At 35.7% G+C, this 22,132-nt stretch overlaps 1 protein-coding gene across 2 annotated transcripts; it reads right to left on the bottom strand.

Moving 5' to 3' along the window:
• Nucleotides 1-267: 267 nt before the first annotated feature.
• LOC145770309 (uncharacterized) lies at nt 268-19,085 on the bottom strand. Of its 2 annotated transcripts, none has more exons than XM_082581909.1 (8): nt 18,849-19,085; nt 17,727-17,851; nt 16,854-17,019; nt 12,990-13,094; nt 11,087-11,187; nt 10,586-10,732; nt 8,331-8,569; nt 268-3,551 (listed from the first exon to the last, which is right to left on the bottom strand). In XM_082581909.1, the coding sequence occupies exons 1-8, from the start codon at nt 19,015-19,017 to the stop codon at nt 3,239-3,241; spliced, it is 1,365 nt and encodes a 454-aa protein (XP_082438035.1). In that variant the 5' UTR covers nt 19,018-19,085; the 3' UTR covers nt 268-3,238. The 2 variants fall into 2 exon arrangements, with proteins under 2 accessions (XP_082438035.1, XP_082438036.1); XM_082581910.1 differs by having other exon boundaries at nt 3,437-3,551; nt 8,366-8,569.
• Nucleotides 19,086-22,132: the final 3,047 nt, after the last annotated feature.

The raw sequence follows: 22,132 nt of genomic DNA, 5'->3' as shown, positions 1-22,132 counted from the left end.
TGCTTGCTTTTTTCGTTGATACCGTATTAAACTCTCTTGGATAGAAATCAAAAAACCTATTTTTCGTTAATATATAGCTTGAGACCGCGGATATATAGGCGAGCTTGAGAATAGTCCGTGGGTCAAAAAGGTTGAGAACCACTGCCATAGCGCAACGTCAACACTTCCTATCAAGGCAAGCAGTTTTGTTATCACACCTTCCATGAACATTCTCTCCCAATAGACTATAGGCTACGTCCAATTAAAACTGTATTTTGCAATGTAGGATTTACAAACCACAAACAGTGCTGAACCCTGGAAGTGATGAAGAAACAATGCACAAAATAACACTGAAATAGAGGTGTCATTGAATGTGTAAATAAAAGTGCATGAGTAGACTATATTTAAAACAGAAATATTAGGATTGGAATAAGAAGCAGGCCCACAAAAAAGCTTGTAAATCGTAGCCGATGGGGCCTACTATTTTTAAAAAAAAACAGGCACATAGGAAACTAGGCTACATTTTCCCAAGAAACACCGTGACAATTGGTTAGGCTATTGGTGTTGACAACTATATCGGTGAAACACAACTAAGGAAAAACATGTTTTTGTTTTAAATCGATAGGCTACCTCATTTCGCTTCTCTGTCCGAAGAGTTTTCGAAACTTTGGGCAAAAAGACGCAAGCGCATACAGGGAAGCCACTTTAACATGAAGAAATTCTGCCAGAACCCAATGACAACGCCAACCAATCAGAACACGTTATAAGAGGCTATCGTCCAATTGTGACCTTTCTAGCACTCAGTCAGAGAGTTAATCCTTGTTTTGAGCTTTATTTGGTGGTTTAACATAATGTATTTTAGCCTCTGTCACAATCAATGTGGGAGGTCTCGCGACGGGCTACTTTGTATCGTGATCGAGCGTGCTGTTTTGATTGTAAAATTCTTATGCTATAGGTTATCATCGGTTAGGCTATTGTCCAGAAGTAACCTTTAATTGCGAGATCTCTATTATGTAATGTATTTCCAGAACATTCATTCAGAACAAACCTAGAATGTTCTTTTGTTTTCCACGATTGCCAAATGTCGTTTGTCATGACGTCATAAGGATGTTTACCAGTAGATCTGTAATTGCGAAATCTTTATTATGTAACGTATTTTCTAGATCATTTTACTGCTACGTGAAGATCTAGAAGTTTCTTTAAACTTGCTTGTTTACGTTTAGTGCAGCGCGACAGAGCAATGAGTCCTTATGATATAACATTACGTAACGCTCTCGAAGTTACTAGACCGAACAATCTTCTATAAATAGTGGTGTAAATTGATGAATTTTTTTTTATGAGTTGATTATGAGAGTTGTGTTATGAGTTGTGGATTGGTAAAAGGTGCAGAAATTATTGTTGATTGAGATTTAAAGTAATTGAATACAAGTAGATGAGAATTGGTGCTGATATAAATTTTGTTCGAAATTAGAGTTATTTGAGAAGCCGTTCGTTAAAGTCCTTCAAGAATTTTCATTATCATTTCACCAGTAGAAATATTCGACATTTAATTGACTGCCTTTCGGTAATATCCCATTAAACTACGTCATTGAACCTTTCCTAGTCTCTTTCCTGGTAAGAGATAGAAAGAAATCGTGACACCTACACAAAACAAAATATATAGCAGGCTAACTCAAACGTTTTGAACACGTAGGCTACGTGTGTCTTCATCAAAAATTAAATCTGCAACATACATAAAATGAAAAATTGTAAGATAAATTTGACTTTGCACTATAACTGTTTCGAAATCATCTCTCGAGGCAGGTCTGATTTTCAGACTAAGATCATGGAAGCCAAGAATCAAACGTAACAATCCATCTCTCAGCCGGCAGTTATTCGCATGTAGATCATCGTTCCTTTTGTGTGTGTTCTAATAGTTTGTCAAATGCCTGTAGTTTACGCCTCATGTGATCTGTTTCCCACCGTATAATTTACTCGAAATCATTCTTGTAGTTGTAGGCTTATCATTTTTTCAGTTTGTGCTTTTCAGTCAGGAGTGTCGTTACAGTTATAGTGCAAAGTCAAATTTATCTTACAATTTTTCATTTCATGTATGTTGCAGATTTAATCCTACGTGTCGAAAACGTTTGAGTTATTATGTTATCTTGTTTTGTGTGTAAGCAAACACATAATGTTAGACAGCTAAGTTAGCCTATGTTATATCCGCTTGTTTTGCTTGTCTATGGTTTAAAACCAAAGCTTTATTTGGTATTTACAGAATAAAAAAGAGAGTATAGTCTAATGGCAGGGGTGGTAATCGAACCCATGTCATGAAATGACTACTTTCTAGCCCTAAGCCAACCAGCTGACAGAGAATCCATCCCTTCATTTGCTTTGTATCATATTCTTTTCCCCTTTTTTACGTCACGGAAAACGTAGCTTATGATTGGTTGATTGGTTCGAGGTTTCAATGGCTGTGGCGGAATTTTGTCATGTTAAAGTGGCTACCCGCATACAGTGACCTCAAGTAAAAAGCAAGTGTTGCCCTACGTTTATGAGAAAAAATAATAAATCAAAAAATTTAAACCACAACGTGTTTATAAATGAATGAATTTTACCATTTATCACAAAGCAAACTACATAGAAACAGTCAAATTTGAAATTATAGTTCGAAGGTTTTGTATGTTTGCCAACTGTGGAATTAGCCAACCTAAAATCTGCTTTAAATGTGTGAAGAAGGCAGTTGATATGGTATGAGCTGGTGTTGCAAAAAGAATACAGATTAGGTTTAAATTATGAAGTGGATGGTGACGAAGGAAGACTGAAGCAAAAATGGTAAAGTTTTGAGGAATGATTGAGGGATGTGCGTAGCGTTAGTTTCGAGAAAGTAGATGGAAAGTTCGTGATTAATGAAAGAAATAAGCTATTTAGCAAAACCGGTCAACCTTCTCTAACGTGTAAAATTGGTCTAACATGAGAAGTCATCTTGACTGCAGCTGTGCAAAATGCGAATTACGTCTAAGCAACGTAAAATCATAACGTGAAGATGGCATCGGCTTTACAAAAATGAAAAAAATCAGTTAAAGCAAATCATTGACTTCATCAAATCAATTAACACAAGTTTTTAAATGAAACGAAACTTACATCACCCACTTGAAAATTGTGTCAATTAAACCATGTTCCACAAATATAAGTAGGCCTAGATTGAGTCTAAAAAAATTTAAGTTTCTAAGTTTGAATGTTTACTCATAAGCAAAAAGTTATCTGAATTTAATCAGATTTAAAACCTAACTTTACGCGAGTGCTTTTTCAACTGTATCAGACTAGCATCCTCAGAAATAAGTTTTGAATTGGATTCTCTGTGTAGGCCTACATGTTTCACTTCAGAGTCCACCTTCTTGGGTTTTGAAGAATATTCTACATCTACGTGTTCTGAGATATCTTTCAAGTTCCAGTGTTTGAAAGAATATCCCATATCTCTATGCTTTGAATTAGGCACATTGATATTTTGCTCCGCCCCACGCCATAACCGCTTTTCTTTTCCAGAATCAATGGAGAGAAATTTTGATTGAAATCTTGATAGCTTCGCTTCACTAAAACAAACAATGTTAGTGATAAATCTATGCGGTCAAACGTGAGATATGAAAGAAAATGCTGGGCATGAAGTTTTGATGAATACAAACCAGTAAGTAGGCTATGTGAGACACTAGCACAATACATAAAAATAAGCAATCCTGTTCAAAGACACATGCAGTTGTGGTGCAATGCATGTCATGATGTTATTGCCAGTTGCTCCATGCACAAATAGAACTCTTAACTATTACGCTACTTGCAACCAAACATTACAATTTTCTGCTTTTTAAACCATGAAGGTTAGATGGGCCAAACTATCCGCACACTAAATGATGATGAAGTTTCGAAATTATAATATCAACAACCGTCAACAAATGTCACTCTTCCTTCAGTTGAGATTTCTCCTGGCTCAATATTTTATGGAAGTTTGAACAAGTACTGTTTTGTAGTCCAGCAGTCAGCTATGCAACGACAAAGCAGCATGAGGTGAATGCAGTTGTCCGGTCTTCAAATCTTTTTTCCATCAACATCTATTCTACACCTGAAGTCACCTCTTAGTCGTGATGTCCCAAGTAAGTTAACGTGTTAAACGTAACAATAATCACCGGTAGACTGATTAGTGATTACCCTATTTCATGGACACACCAACTGTCTGCATGATTAACTGTCTCCAAGATAAATGTTACAAAATTGTACATTAAAATCAATCATAGGGGAAGAGAAGGTAATTGGATACACCCCGTCCAGCCCCCTTACAAAATTGAACAAAAAATATTAATCGAAAATACTATCATGAAGTGGAAGATCTGTGAAAATAATGCCTACAAAAATTACACCATGCAGCTAACTCGATCGTGCTTTTGTGACATAAAATTGGAAAAGTGTGTTTTTGTGTATTATGGTAAAGTTTTGAGCTAATAGTTATTTTCCTCTGGAAAAATAAAAAAAGTTCTAGAAAGATAAAACCAAACTCATTTAACAGTTCGTTGATAAGGCTTCAAGGCATGGCTTACTATATTACAGGCCTTCCAGACGCGCAGTGCTAGCTAAAAACTGGAGGCGAGCTTCTCTGTTATGTATAGAGAATGGCAACCCTGAATGTTTGGTCCAAACATTTGTGCGTGTTTGAAAGTGCTACAATCTTGTTGTAAGAGGCAGAGAGCTCATGTTATTGCTATAGCCCAGGATGTTTTTATATTGTTTTTTAGGAAGCTTATTTCTTTTCTGTATTTGCACAAACATTTGTTGGTGCTTTCATATTAACTATTAATACTACTTACTAGAAGAGTAACTCCAACTAGGGTATGCTGTACACCAGCACTAGGTATGCAGTACACCTGCACTAGCACTAGCCATTCTTAGTTTTGCTAGTTCAGATCTTGCAGCCTGTGTAGCTTTATAGATAAAAGTCTAGTATATATAGAAGTTTTGTATTTTATTGAAGAATTCAAATGAAATGATTTCACTCAGACGGCTACTTTAGCTTGAAAAAAGGTGCATGGTGCATTTTATAGCAGAACAGTTCTCACATTTTGCAAAGTGTATGGATGTGGTGTGAATTTTTGAAAAGTATCCACATACAGTATTCTTGCATGGCAGTGAGTGCTAACCTAAGAGCTAAGATATTGAGTAATACTGCACTGGCCATCTTTGAACAGTAAGTACAATGTTGCAAGTACAATGTTGTCCAGCAATGGGTAAAAGAATAAGTAGTTGAAAAATCAAAGCCGAAAGATGTTTTAATCAGACTACTGACGAGTGAGCTAATTTGATTGTGATCCAAGAAGCCTGGCCTTAAGGCAGTTTAGTATTGGAAATTATTTCTGTCAAAGTTGGCATAGTTTAATAACCTGCGCAAGGGTATGGAGTGGCCGCATGGTTGTGGTTGTCATCTTTCGATTGGAATAATTTTCAATGCTAAAGTTCAGGTTTGCCGAAATGTAGTTATTATAGTTTTTCATCTGTCACATAGGTATTATATATTTTGGCCAGAAAGTGATTTACTGGTATTGGTTTTGTTGCAAAATTTTGGAAAATTAACTTTTTACCGGTAGCCTACGGTGCATAGACAATTTATTGTGTGCAACAACACAGAAATAATATGTTTACTTCTTTTTTGATGCAGCCATACATAATATTAATCAAGCTTGTAATCAAACTTATTATCTTAAATTAGTAAATACTGAATGGGATGCAAATGTTGTGTGACTCAAAAAAGACAAAAAGCAAAAAACATTCCTGTGAAATATTCGAACAACGTACTTATTTTATTTATTAATGACCGGATACCAGATTTAAGGTCTAGCGTGCCAGCATTACAGTACATCGTGGTCGAAACGAAATTAGAATTGATAGTGAGCTATGGATTTTAGAATAAATAAAAGTCATTTAGCTTGATTTCTTTGGGTTGATAGTTCATTATGTGTATTTTAATTAATGTGTTGTTGTATTTGAATAAGGTAGAAATGTTTTTATTGAACTAGTCTGTAGTTAACTATCTGGAATTGACTTATTTAGATGTAAATAGTCTCACCCTTGATATAAAAATACATATGAAAATATGCTGAATCAGACTGGACTTTATTCATTCGATTCAAAACCTCCTTAGGAGTGAGAGCCTTAACAAAAAATAGAATCAATAATTAACAACTCCGTTTACCGCAAAATGCCAAAGAAAAAAAGTTGCGGATGTCAATTATAGCGCAGGATAATGTGCCAGACAGCCCCAATACAGTTATCTGCGAACGCCGGCATTGGCCTAAAAATTATGCAACAGTTAAGTGCTATGGCAAGGATAGACCAGCTGAGCCACCATCTGTGTTTAATGATATCAAACCAAGTTTGCTTCCAACAAGAAATTCTATACTTAAGCGTAGAAGCACTGTCAAAGCATCAAATGCGGGACGAAATGTCCAGCCAGACCAGTATGCCATGTATGCAGAGGCACAAAAAATTAAAAGCTTTGATAACTTGTGCCATTGCATTAAAACTTTTGATTGTGCTAAAAAGCTAATTTTGCTAGAAACTAAGGAAGAATTAATATTGCAATCTCAGCGGTTCTCAGCCATGGAAACATTTTGAGATGGGCTGCAGACCTATTTAAAAAATGCTAGATTCATTGAAAATTTTAGTTTCATTTGTTTCACTGGTAGTTAATTTTTCACTTGTGCGTTAGTTTAGTAGTTTTGATAGTAGTAACAACGAATGATGCTGCTGTTTTTTACTACAGAGTGGCAATTTTTGTTCTAATTATAGATTCGGTGGCATGTTGCAATCAATGCCTTGTATTGCACCATATACGAACCTTGATTTTAAGCTACTACAACAGTGTGAACACTGAACAAGATAGTGGGTCACGAAATTTCTGCTTGGTAAAAATGGGCCACAAAAGATAAAAGGTTGAGAATCACTGTGCTAGCATGTGGCTTTCGTATACTATAGGCTATTGCCAGAAGTTACAATTTATTAATTGGCAATGTAAAACTCAATTAAAAACTCAAAGCTCACAGCAAATAACTGCATATTTGTTTATAAATATTGTTGAATTGAGTGTAATGCATACATTTTCATGTTGATAAACTTTTAAGTTTCTTTTGTTGACATTTGGTTAAATCGCAATTTTGCATGCTTTCTGAGCACTACACAACCTATAGCAAAATCAGTTATTTTATGTTATTTCAATATCTAGCAACATTTATTCAGTGTAGAAGTAGTAGGTTTGACAGTCAGAAATGTAAAAATGGTTGCAAAACGGTAAAATGATTGGTCTGTACCAATTACACGTTAAATGTGATTTTAAAACACTCGTCTCCAGTTTTTAGCTGGTACTGCGCGTCTGGAAGGCCTGTAATATAGTAAGCCATGCTTCAAGGGCATGTTACGTTTCTTTTGCAATGAGCATTCCGAGCATACAAAAATCAGAATTTTATAAAAAAAAAATTGGAAAAAGTGAAAAAAGGTAAACCGATACGTGTGCAGAAGGTAAATTGATACAGTATATTAAATTCCCTTCCGTAAGTGTAATAAATGCTGTCACTGATCTAGTTGATTTAAATAAGTTGTTCTTTTCAACTAGATCTGCTACTTTGGGAAACAGCTATTATATAGGCTTTCGTAGGCCTGCCCCTATATGCTATCTGCTGTCAAAAAACAAGAACAGCGTAAGGCCCGAACCTTGAATAAGAACTTCGGCCAATCATCCTTCCCATGTTCATCCCGCAGCAGAAGCTTTGCCACACATATGGGGCTCAATAGTTATCTTTGTACCCAAGCACGCCAACGAAACATTAAATTTTCATTTGTTGCTTTGCTGTCAAAGGGGATTTCTGTATTAGTTTTACTCTATCAAATTACTTTCCGGGTGTAAATTTTCAAGGTAAATTGATACATTTGACGTTTTTAACATTCCAATTTTTAAAAAAGTAACAAAAATAGGAAAGTGAAAATGTTTTTAAAAAGTGGGTACGAGATCAGACTTTTATTTCAACCTAAAATCAATAGTTTGTACCACTTAATTTTCAGTTAACCGGCAAAAATGTTAAAAATGTATCAAGTTACTTTCTCTTCTCCGCCGTAGGAGATCAATAAAACATTTTGGGGGTGCGAACAAAATTTGCCCAACTTTTGTCTGTGCAAATATATTTTCATATATTTTCAATGCGCAACAATTTACTCAAATACCTGGACATTTATGACCTTTTTTTGTAGCGGGGATGCGACTGTCCCCTTGCACCCCCATTTCCTACGGCTATGAATGCAATTGGCACCATTTCATGCTTTGAAATAGTTACAGGAGGCACCTGTGTTGTCGTACAAACGAAGGTTGTTGGCTTACTGATGAAGAGCTATCGTCGTCTTTGCGAAATCCTTTTGTTAAAACTGCATCATGAGACGAGACATCAAGCTTGGAAGACTTTTTGCTATTTGATAGTTTGTCCATTGCATCAACATTGGTTGGAGTCTTCGACCGCGGAGGAGATGGAGCTCCAACGTTTTTGTGATCACTGAGTTTTGCATCGATGCCAGTTCCTTGGAATTCCTTAAGGTTTAAACCAAATTCAACATTTCATAAACATTGTAGAAAAAACAGTCAAAGCTTAAAGTTGAGCACTCATTTTTATCAGATCGTTATACAGCAAATTATTTCATGACTGTGATAAAAGCTGTTAAACAAGCATAAAGTAATAACCATGTCATTCATAGCTTTGTTATTCGTAAACAGGCTTATTCAATTCACCAGATGAAGATATTTTATAAATGCTTACGACATTTAGAGCAATTAATTAGAGCATCCACATGTAAATAAAAAGCATCAAACCAAATCGGAATGGCTTTAAACTGTAGTAAACCAATAGAAAGTAGGCTAAATGATATGCTCAATTATGGTTATTTTTCATTGTATTTACGTCAGTGTTCATGAAGTAGTACTTACAGTATTGACCGCTGGTGGTCCACACACTTTAAATAAACTATACATAAAATAAATCTAAGATCTAAATTCCAAGTCAACTTGTAAAGAATTTTCAAAATTAAAATTTAACCTAATCTTAACTATTATTGTAAAGCAGGGGTCATCAACCTTTTTTGCATGCGGGCCACTTTAGCACTGTTGGAGAGCTGTGGCGGGCCGCACTAATAAAATTTTAGGTAGGTTGACTCTTATGCTAGAAAAGAACTCATTTCGTATCCAGTATCCAGCGTTACATGTTGTTAATATTTATCTTAGAATATTGTAGCAACAAAATTAGTCGAACAACGCTACTTCCGGGCCAAACTTCTTTAACAACACTTTTGACTTCTTTAGCAATTCCTAATAAACGAGGCCACTTGTTTTGCGCACTTAAAGCGAGGGAAGCGGTTTCATCAGAATATTCATCGCCAAGCAAGAGTGGTGTTGTCATTTCGCTTCACAAAATATATCTTGCAATTAACAGTTTCAGTAAACAAGGAAATGTTTGACACATGGCAATACAGGCAATGATAGTGACCTGCAAACATGTCAGTGAAAAATAGGCTCCATTAACAGGGAGAAAGAAACCAGGCACCATGAAACAAACGCTTGTGGAAATCACCGAAAAAGCGTTTCTATCGAAATTCATGAACAGTGTTCCCTCTAAAAAAGCAATGAATTGGTTTTTCATCCTTTTTGTGAGAGTCTCTAAAACCGTCTTTCTTTGATTATAAAAGAAATGTCACTCGCGGTGCTTATCAGCATGGCAAGAATTGTTGATTAACAACATTTTGCAGTACTAAGCTAAATATTTTCGCATTACAACCAGAAAGTCTTTAAATTTAAATAGGCTATTTTGTTTTGCCAATTTATTATAAATTGAGTTGGCACAACGGCCTATTTTGCCAACAAAAACTTGCATAAACGGAACACAGCTCATGAAACACAATAACGGTGAAACGCACAATATAGTGTTTACATGACATTTACAAACTTACAATAAGCAACCTTATGCTCACAGACAATTTCGAAATTCGAAAACAGACGTTTTAATCAACCACTGGGACAGTGTGGCTGGACATCGCATTGGAATAACTTTAAGCGACCCCCACATAGAACTACAATCTAATTGGTTGGTCGGTAGAATCGTATGCAAAGCGAAAATATGCTTCCCGGAAAGTATTTTTTGCCTTCATGCTCTTTAACTCCTCAAGAAAACTATTTTTGGTTATATTTGTACGCTGATACCTTCCACGGGCCGCACACAACAGCGTGGCGGGCCGCATGCGGCCCGCCAGTTGGTGACCTCTGTTGTAAAGCATAGAATTTTCAAAATTAAAATTTAATGTAATCTTACCTATTATTGTACAGCATAAAATTGAGTAAACTAACATGTAAACTTAAAGATTGTTTTTAAGAAAATTAGTTCATATGTAAAATTTTGAGGTGACTTGATGTGAAACAGCTCAAAAACCACTCATCGCTATACATGTCAACAAACAAATCTTATGCAGCGATTTGCTTACACTAAAAAGCATGAAACACCAGCAACTTTCAAAAAACAATGACTCCAAACTAAAAAAAATTACTTAAAAATAAGCCTACCTGCGGAGGTAGAATGGTGCTGTGATATCGCTGCGCCTGGGGTCCAGACAACCATGTCTTGGAGGAAGAGTCGTATAACTGATGTGCCATCAAGTCGTGAAACTTTGCTGAATGCATTTTGGACAGTTTTGACGCCCGTTTTCGCCACTATTGAAAAAAAAGGCAATTAGCTAAGCTACCGCAAGTGATACACAATTGTAAAATTTCAAATAACTGTTAGCAAAATGCCCAAAAAAACTGTAGCTTACCTAATAATTTCGTAGTTGAAAGACTTAGATTGCTATGCCATATGTTGTAAAAGTGACTCGCACATTTTGAAAAACTACTGACTGCGATTTGAGGATTGCCAAGACAATGAATAGAATGATCACAAAGATCCGTTTTTTGTTTTGTCAATCCTAAGCTTCAGATACCCGGCATAATTAGAATATAGCCGATTTACGTAATCTTATTTTTTTTATAATATAATTTTTAAAAAGTTGAATTATCTCTTGTTCAAACCTGATATAAAAACAATCTTCGTTCTGATGATTTATGACCCCATTCGGTCGCAACTTGTAAAGCTGTTTCTCCGAACTTGTCTTCAGCGTTCACAAACTTTCCTATCGAAAAAAAAAAAATTAATAAAGATACACCTGAAGAGAAAAAACTTTTCTACGGAATCAATAACACCATGCTTGCGTAACAGCAGACAGTCCGCCCCGATAGCTCAAGTTGGTTGAGCGCTTGACTTTACAAACAAAGAAACTGCAAGATCAAGCAGCGCTGGTTCGACTCTCGGGGTGTGCGCTTGAGCAACCCACTTCTAGAACAGCTCTCCATTCAACGGCACTTGATAGATGGAATAAATCGCAGACAGCAACACTTTGACAATCGAAAACTTTACTCTGTCAAACTCGTTGACAGGGCCTACATCAATGGTTCAAAGCCTCAACAAGTTATGCATGCGAAACTATCAGAAATAAGCACTCGAAGAAGCTTTCTCTGTCCTAGGATAAAAATAAAATCAATCAATAACTGTACAGATGAAAAGAAAACTTGTTGCTTCATTTGGTATCATTACGTGGCACACATTAATCTACTGAAGCTGGTAGTGGTACTGGTAAGCCGTGCTTTCAGCTTGACTTGAATGTGAGAAGTCGACAGCTTGTATAGCTTAGTATTATTGTGTTTTTTCTCATTTGTTACCAACAGCTTGGTAGCGGCACGTGAAAGATGAATCTAGGGCGTTGCATGTTGTAGATCCTTGTAAGTCTCGCTCCCAATAGCTGTGTCAAGTGGTAGTATCGTTAAGCGGTTGACAGGCTGTTTTAATTTCAGTATGTTTTTTTGAAAATACACCCCTTCAATAATGTGAGTGCCACAAGTTTCAGAGCAGTGATGTTGAAACTTTTCAAGCACACACATGGCAAACTGAGATTTATCAGTAATATTGATGGCCACATCAGGATTTGTCTCTGTTTCTCAGAAACCAAACTGAAAACAAGTTGGTTCGTTTGTTGCGGCCAAATAACTAGTTGCAGAACATGAAGACAATAAGGTGTTGGGTGTTTTTGAATGCTGTCAAGTATATGCTGGCTGTTGGAGCCAACAGCGTAGGTAGAGACCAGCCAGTCACTAGAAAAAAGCAACGCCGTGGAACAGCGGTAGCATGCGCGAGAATGAAGGTTTGTAAAGTAGATGCTGTAATCTAAAATAATTGCACTCAGCCAATATCGGCATCAGTTAAAGACTGATACAACGATCACGTTTTGACGACGAATGATTGCTTCAAGCCAAATGAAAATTCATGATACGTATTGCTTGCTGCTGTGTGATAACTGTAGGGGTGTAACCTGTAGAATTATTACATCACTAAATAATTTGACTCTATAGATTGATCCACCATGTTACTGGGCTGTGGGTCTGGCCTGTCTGTGATGTCCCTGTCTTTAGTCTACACTTACTCTTTTCGTTGAGAAATTAAGCTACCGTAAAAGTGTCTGGAAGCGTGTTTTCCACTCTAAGGCCATCCGGTGCTTTTTCTCACAAGTTTACTTTGGAGTTGTCTCACTGTTGACGTCACTTCTGATGTTTGCAAAAGCAATGGCTTGCAGAGAACTATTGGAGCTTGCTGGTATATTGGATGTTTCAGGCATTCAGATAAATTGACAAGAAAGACTGAGAGCAAAGTTCAACTTGTTATAATGAGATGATCTCTCCCATACAAATTTGTCAGTTCTTCTGTGAAGTAGCACCTACTAGTCAGATTTCAAGCTGCTACTCTACCAAAAACTGTGTGGTTTTCGAGGTTTTACTGGATCTATATAATCAACATACAAATCCACGATATATAGCTAATGTTCCACTAAAAAATAATTTTTTATGTTATCAAGAAAACATGTCGATTAGACAATGGACATACCAGCACCATGAGTTAGCAGAACCTCTATGCTGTCATTCTTCCCACTAGCAGCCGCAACATGAAGAGCAGTTCGTCCGTTTTTAGTCCGAGCCGCTATGTTAGCACCTACAATAAAAATCACAAGTTATTAGGCTGCATTGGCTAGTGGCTACAGTAGCCAAAACACATATTGGAAAATTACCATGTAAAATAATATGTAGCCTAGCGAGCCTAACCAATACTAGAAAAAAAATAATACGTCAAAAAGGGAACACAGTTCGCTAGTCATGTATAAGAGCCCTTATAAAACAACGACACTCTGACTCCAAAAACTCTCGTCAATTTGCACAGCATTAGAGGACGCTTTAAACAAATCAATATGGAGGCAAAATGTGAAGGCGATTGCGGCACGTGGAGGTGGACCGGCAACCTTCTGCAATGGGGACAATGGGACATCACCGCCACCGGATTACAACTGGCTTACTACACCTACTACTACTAGTACTAGGCTGAAAAGGAACATTTAATCTACACTTTTGAACTAATTAACGATTAAGCTGCTAAAAGCGAAACTAAATCTATTCCATTGTGATGTAAGCTTATTGTGTAGCCTACTATATTATAGAATCTGATTGCTAATTAAGTTATTTCTCTCTTCCGCTCTTGCTAGCCACGGGGTCAATTTTCCCTCTTTGTGTTTCATTGCATATGCTAAACATGACATGTCGATTTATAAAGTAAGCTATTCAGTAAAAAATAACATAGCTTTTACATTGTACCTAAGTTTCTCATCGCTTGAAACAATGCATTGAATAAATTTGTAATCCTCTTATACAGAATACAATTTTGGTAAAGAGGTCACTTTCTTCAACCACAGAAATATACAACCAAGCAACCACACGGCATTTAACAAGATCCATTAAAATTGAACATAAACTATAAGCTACAAACGTTTTCGGCCATACACACGTTAGCCCTTAGTATCAAGTAACACACAAAAAAAATAACTGCTTATCATATCTACAATGAAAATGAATAACTGATCTAAACACTGAATTGAAAAACGAAATGCAAAATGAAACGGCAGAGCATAGGAGAAAGGCACATCACATGGCGTTTAAATTACGCGAGGCAAAGACGCATCATATGACGATTCAAGAAAAGACGTTGAGTAAATAAGAAGCACCTGAGGCAAACAACTGTGTATTGAGGCGAGGATTGCATGATTTTATTATTTTCAGCTTAAATCTAGGACTCCCTCCTACTTGTGTTCAAATGTCGTGTACAAGTTCACTTGTTCGCATGACGCGAATTGTACATACATCGGTATGTCTACGCGGCATTTGGCCACGGGAGTGAGGGAGCACTTAGATTTAACTAATTTGAACAAGCAAAGTGCCATTAAAGATCACATATTCAATTGTCAAACATGTTCAAATAACAAACCATCCTTGGAGTCGTTTAGAATTATGCGTAAATGGGCATATTTCAAAATTGTGTGACAGTGTAAGAAAAAATAAAATTGTAACGCAGTTAAGTCTGAGTAGGTTCAAATGTTAGGGTAATGTCTCTACAGCAAATATTTAACCTTACTTTGTTTTTATCATTAAAGACAAACTTTTTCTAAATTTTTGAAATCTCCACCTGCTTACAAGCAAATTTTCATTAAAAATTCACTTAGAATGGTACAGGTGTAAATGACTTTTGTTTTATTCTATTCTTCTAATTTCAATGTATCTGGAGAAGTCATATATATATGAAACAATATGAAACAATATAAAAAAAATTAGCTCTGTGTTTGATACATAGTTTAGAAAATAGGTATGCAAGTTTGGTAAGCCACACATGTCTGTCCGTTACCAAAAAATCTCAAAAAAGTTTTTTTTATGAACAACTATATGTTTTTTTAACTTCTAACATATATTGACTATCTCACATTTGGCAGCACATATCAACCCTATACAATTATCTTTCCTCCAATTTCAATCACTACATTTATGGAAGTTTGATATTGTGTCTGTCCGTTACCATATTTTTGATGAATTTGTGTAGATTGTAAATAGGGCTTTAAACACCAAGACTGTCAAAGATGACTGGGTATGTAGTCATAAAGGGAAGGTGGGAACTAGCCCTAGCGCACTAGACACCCCCCTTTATAGATTGAAAAAAAAATTTTGAAGTAAAAAAAAATTATATGTAAATGTTTTTTATTAAAAAAAATTCCCATTATAATTGTGATTCGTTAATGAAGATCATGTTTTGAGTCAGGGAAATATCAAAGATGTTTGTTCTAACAATTGTTGGTTACTCGCTGCAAATGTGATTTACAAGTTTTGATTGCAAGTGAAGAGAGAGTAACTGTCAAATGTTATTCCAAAGCCAACATATCAGGATCAACATGGAGATGGCCAAAGGATGAGGACTTCCAATCTTCCATGATTACCCTATAATAAGTGATGTTGTGCAGGCTATAGTCACACCACGCCTTATTCCTGGAGGAGAGAGAAATGTTTCCTTTTACATACCAGAACTTCATCACATAATTGGGGATACTATGACTCAAATTGTGTTACGAACTAACTTGAAAAAGTCGTAAATTTTCATGAATTAAAGATAATTTCAAGAATTTATATACAATAAACTGCTTTTATCTTCCACTAGTGAAAAGTGACCGCTATGATGATGCAAATATTGATAAGAATATAAAAATATAGTAAGAAATGAAAGAACAAGGGTAGAAAAACACTTCAGCAGGGCTGGAAAAAGCAGGGGAGCACCACTATTTGGAAATACATGACAACAAATTCGAAAATGTATGTAATTTATGTATACTGTATAATTGTAATGGTAGCCTATGAATATTAAAACAATTTTTTTGTAAAAAAAACGAACTTTTTTTCAACGAAAATTTTCCAAAGTTGCAAACCATAATTTTTCCTATTGGGAAATAAACATTTTTTCCATCACCTTGGTTCAGTGCAGCAAAGAATTTCAGAAATGAGATAGTGTCTGTCCGTTACTTTTTAGAATGTCTGTCCGTTACTTTATATCAAGGTTTTGAACTAATTGTTGCGCAAACACTGCATCAGGGATTAGCAAAAAATATTACTTTTAAGATGGGGGGTAGATCTCCAATTAAAAAAAACATTGATCTATTGGGTTTGGGAGCTGAATTTAGATAGAAAGTGCATGTGAAGGCTGACTAGTGGTTTTTCCCAATTCTATCTGTCTGTCCGTTACTTTATTTTAATAGTCCGTAAAATTGGTAATACTGATACCAGACCCAAAATTTTTTCCTGCACAAACCATCATACTTAGTAGTTTTAACACAATGAATATTGTGGAGCTGGGGCTCTTGTGGTCTTCAAATTTAAAGAATTTCGCATCAATGTCTGTCCGTTACCAAATTTTATTTTTGAAATATCACCAAATGTTCCACCGAATTCGACACTAAAATCCACGAGGCTTTGCTAATAAAATCATACAATCCTCGCCTCAATACACAGTTGTTTGCTTCAGGTGCATCTTATTTAACTCAACGTCTTTTCTTGAATCGTCATATGATGCGTCTTTGCCTCGCGTAATTTAAACGCCATGTGATGTGCCTTTCTCCTATGCTCTGCCGTTTCATTTTGCATTTCGTTTTTCAATTCAGTGTTTAGATCAGTTATTCATTTTCATTGTAGATATGATAAGCAGTAATTTTTTTTTTTTGTGTTGATAAGGGCTAACGTGTGTATGGCCGAAAACGTTTGTAGCTTATAGTTTATGTTCAATTTTAATGGATCATGTTAAATGCCGTGTGGTTGCTTGGTTGTATATGTCTTATACAGAACGATAAAAAGAAAAAATAAATTTTTAATAGGTGCAAGTGCGTCAATTCACCTGATTTCAGCAAAGCGTTCATCAACTCAATATGTCCACGATGGGCAGCCACATACAAAGCAATAGCAGATCGAGACAGGAAGTATTGCTTTTTCGCTTCAGGTAACATCTGTGCAATATTCGGATTGGAAAAGTTGCTTTTCGCCGTCACTCCCAAACTCATAACCTGGATAGTGGATACAATGTCAACATTATGGTGTTTTTATGTTTTCAGATATGTGGGCACAACAATTGAATTACATACAGCAGACAGATAAAACCTCTTTCTGTTAGTGCCTGTTGAATAAAAGATGAGAATTTGACATTAAATTGTTTAGAATTTGACTGTTCATCCGTTCAGAGAAATAAAAGTATGGTTTCAACTAGACTGATTAATTGAAGCAGCACTCTGTTGCTACAAGTTGTACATTTCCAATACAATAAAATATCTATTTCATTTACTATCATGCACATTTTATCAACAAAATTTAAATTTTATTTTCTTACAAAAACTATATAGGCTACCGATACCATAAACAAACTGATTAATTTGATCTTTATCTTTGGACTGGGAAACCTTCTATGAGAGCTTAATCCTGGCAGTGTCGCATACCTGTAGACTGTAGAGGCTTTAAACCACTGACGCAAGCCCAGTCGCCGAGATTGACAGAGTGGAGTTACCGATAGTTGTTGAAGTATTAATACCGGGAAATTATTCCATTCACTAACTGCCGCTGAATGGAGAGCTGTTTTGAAATGCATTGCTCAAGTGCACACCCCGTTTGATTTGAGTCGGATGCGTAACTATTAAGCTAACGAGACAAAAATGACTGACAATTGCATTTTTTTTTTCTTAGTTTACTAAGTTAGATGGAATGAACGTATTACTTTTACCTTTTTAATATTTCCACCTATGCTTGCTTTAACCAGAGATAACCATGAGCTCCAAATGTGCATGGTCAGTTTTGCACCTGCAACAACGTCATGATGTTTCAATGTGCTGTCGTCTTCCATGTCACCTAAAAACATAGTTTCTACCAAATTATTACAACTAAAAGAGGATAGCCTCACAAGTGTTTAAGAGCTGTTCAGAGTAACAAAAAGACAATGAAAATTTATAATTAAAATTTGTAGAATATTGTGTTCAAAACTCTATTAAAGTTTACACATAGACCTTGCACAAAACAATAAATCAATAATTCTAAAAATAAATTCAGGCCATAAAATAAGGCATAGTGGAGAAAGCAGCCGCGTTGACAAAACCTTGCAGACCACTACAAAAGATTCCATAGCATTTAAAATGACCAAAACAAGTTGCAATAATGCAAAAAAATGATTGAAAGATTTTGAACCTTAAACATTCTAGGGATAATCAAAAATGGAATCAGCTGCACTCCGGATGTACGCTTGTTCTTGTCCAAGAAAGTAACTTGCAAAAAAAGTGAAATAAACATCAGGTTGAAAAAATTTATCCAGTAGCCTAATGCCTGAAGTATTTTTTGAAAAATAAATACAACAAGCAGCTTGGAATGGAAAACCATGGACAGAAGAATAGAACCATGATTGACCTCTGCAGCTGATACAAAGTCACTCACAAAATAACAAATAAAGAAACTGAAAACATTCCAAAAAAATACAAAAAGAAGTACGGTACACATACTCATACGAATACCAACAGAACAAGAACGAACTACTTTACAAAAATAAACAAATATCTTCAATGTTCAAACAGAAAAAAAGCTGTGGAAAAGTCTTCTTGCCGTGCAGTAGGAAAAAATAGACATGTTAAATAACACTGGAATAAATCCTAAAAATAGGAAGCAAATTAGAAAAAGATCAAAGCAGTAAAATATGATTCTGAAAAGATTGGTGATGAAAAGATGCAAACAGGCAATGATTAAGTGATTTGGATGAATTTGTAAAGCCCGTAAGTCAAAAGTGAAATGATTAGCTTGATTTAATGGATACAGTGCATCACTAAGCGAATTAATTAAAAAAAATTATTGAAATACGTACCTTGGTCAAGGTACATGATCCTTTGCAAGTGAGTTGGAATTCCAGCAATCAATTCCAACTTCTCTTTCAAAGTGCCAATTTTTGTGAAACTAGTAACATTGTCCACAGGAAATACCTCACCAGTATCCGCCAAGTTAACTTCAATACTGAAGGGAGCAGGTAAAGTCATGTTGTTTATTTGTTTTTGTAACCTTAGTTACAGCATTCTAAATTTTACCAAAACATTTTAAAAGAAACTTTGCCTGGCTGCAAAATATGTTGTACAATCATTGAAACAATTGTGCTAGCTATATAACATAGAGCAGTGGTTTTCAACCAGGGTACCGCGGAACCCTAAGGTTCCGTCAGTAAGTCTAGGGGTTCCGCAAGTCATAGCCGTACGAGACCAAACTATTTTGGGGGGGCAGAAAGTAAATTTGCCCAAATGTGCACGCTTTTATAGAAATTGCCCAAATATAATGTATGCGGTGCATAATAACAGTGAAAAAGTGACATGACAAGATCACCAGAAGTGGCGTAGACAGTAATTTTGAAAGGGGGGGTTAAGGGCGTGTTTCACTTATGACGACACCCAGCAGCGGGGGGTCTGGGGGGCCTCCCCCAAAAATTTTTGAAAAATTACTTTGAATTTGGTGCATTCTGAGAGTATTTTCAACAAAAATGTGGTTATGAATATTCTTGTAAAATGGTGCTGTCCGGTGGCATAGCAAAAGGATAAGATCATGTTTTCTTCGATATTTTTCGGAAATAAAGCTACAATTCTCTATGTTTTCTTGTTGTTAATTCCTGGCTGAGATATGTGAATGTTTGGTAATGGCAAAACTCGCTCTTTGCCATCCCCAACCCTCCCCCCTCCCTGGCTACGCTACTGATCACCAGCTAGCTAGAATTTCTTACCAAAGTAATCAAGATAGAACAACTGAATTCATCTTTGAAGAGCATGGTAAGTAGGAGTAACAAATATTGTTTTACACACCACAAATAATAAACAAGGCCACTTAAATATTCAGTTGTGATGTCATAAAAGACTCAGAAAAATAAACATTGCAGGAAACCGGCTCAGGGTGACCATGCGGATTCAGAAAAAGTACATAACAATAGAGAAATTATAATTAAATGTAATAAAACACAGACATACTACTTCTGTTCAAATAAACTTTGTTCAATCAATTAAAGTAATTTTGATGATACGAATTTTAGTATAAAAATAAAAAGGTCTGGCAGCACTACTTCTAAAAATATAGTTAGGCTAGGTAATTTGATGACAAAAATAACTAAGTTTAATATATTCTAAGTTTGCATACAGACGGTGACATAGGATTCAAAGAACCCAATTAGCCTAACAGTACGTATTTACATTGATTCAATGTCTAAATATTGAATAATATTCAATCATCGGATTTGCAGAAGGCGTCGTTGGATTTTCAAAAAATCGCCGAATAGGAAACTCGCCGAAAAAGGCTCTCGCCGAATAGGGAACTCGCCGAATAGTAGCAGAACTTTTAACAGTACTTTTAACAGGTATAGGCTTACAAGTTTTTGTTAAATGCTGTGGTGTTGCTTAGCTATGTCCATTTATGGTTGAAAAAGTATACTGTGACCTCCCCACCCGAATTGTTTTGTAAAAGTAGGCTATATTCACCAGCAGATTTATATAAATTCATATTTTGTAGTTGCCCAAATCAAGATGATGCATTTATGGATATTATGAAAAAAATTAAAGACTTTGTAAATTTTGATGCCGAGGCAACTGCATCATGCCAATTTGGGCAGTTTTATAAATAGACTATGATCAGATAATTTCATATTTTTTTGTTGCCCAAATCTAAACGATACAGTTATGTAAATGGGAAAAATTAATAATTTTGTTCATTTTGGGGAAACTGCCTCTCGCTAATTTGGGCAGTTGCATAAACAGACTACTAATCAGTTTCATCAAATAATTTCATGTTTTTAGCTGACCAAATCAACACAATGCATTTGTGAAAATTAATAAAATTAGCTATATAGCAAATTTTGCATTTTGATTTGGGCAGTTTCACAAAAGTATTAGAGACATATTTTGGTGGCTGCCCAAATTGGCATGATGCAGTTGGTTAAATGCATTTCGTACTATAGTTTGATCACCATGCAATACAATACATCAATACGGGTGTGCCAAATGAAAATTTGCGGCACATTTCTTGTGCAAATAAGAGGCTGTACTTAGTTTGATAGGTACCGGTAAAAGATATTAATTTATAGTTTTTCTTAATTCATGCAATTTTGTAGCTTTTTATATAGCAATTTTTGCCCTAATAATTGCAAGATTTTGCCCGAATTTGCGACGTTTTGAAACAACAGGGGGGGCGGCTGCCCCCCCTGCCCCCCTGGCTCGTACGGCTATGCCGCAAGTTTACATTCAAATCCGAGAGTCTATTTTATTATTAGATGCATATTGTTTAAATATAATCAAATATTGATTAGGTTTGCCCCTATTAATAAATTTGCTACACTTTAACACGTTTTCTGTGATCCCAAACTTTCATTGATTGATTGATTCATTGAATCTTTATCCTCGGACTGGGAAAGCTTGTTGCAGAGCTTAATCCTGGCAGTTTCGCATACTTGTAGAGGCTTTGATTCACTGACGCAGACCCGGTCACCGAGATTGACAGAGTGAAGTTTCCGATTGTTGAAGTCTTGTTGCCGGGGAACTATTCCATCCATTAGATGCCGCTGAATGGAGTGCAGTCTTTAACGTCTGTTGCTCAAGCGCACACCCCGAAAGTCAAACCAGCGCCGTTTGATCTTGAAGCTTCTTCTTTCCAGAAGTGACGTGCTAACCAATTGAGCTATCGGGGCAATTGTTTTCTGTGGTGCGATTACCTTTAACTTTTTGCTTTTCCGCCAAATTTTGTCGACATGTTTTCTTCGCTTTAAGGAGTTCTTTCAGACAGTTTAATCGTTTGTACACCTGTGTGTCAAATCGCTGTGAATTTTGAATTTCTCATTGAATTTTTTATGAGAATAAATGTTATTATTTATAATACAGTTTGTATTTTTATTGTACATAAATAAATCTGAACATGAGTATTTTAATTTAATTTTATTAATCAAACGATGTTTTTTGCATAAGGCAATTAAATTATTGAACAGGGGTTCCTCGAGCTTTTGGAATGTTTTAATGGGTTCGTTCCACCAAAAAAGTTGAAAGCCAGTGACATAGAGAAATTAAACTTTCTACAAAACTCTCTATGCTACCAAAGCTATATAACATATTTTAGTGTATAAAATAAATTATC

Source organism: Aplidium turbinatum, chromosome 5 (genome assembly GCF_918807975.1).
Source record: "Aplidium turbinatum chromosome 5, kaAplTurb1.1, whole genome shotgun sequence".
NCBI lineage: Eukaryota > Metazoa > Chordata > Ascidiacea > Aplousobranchia > Polyclinidae > Aplidium > Aplidium turbinatum.
The sequence above is the reverse complement of the archived record's forward strand: the minus strand, read 5'-3'. Positions and strand labels throughout refer to the sequence as shown.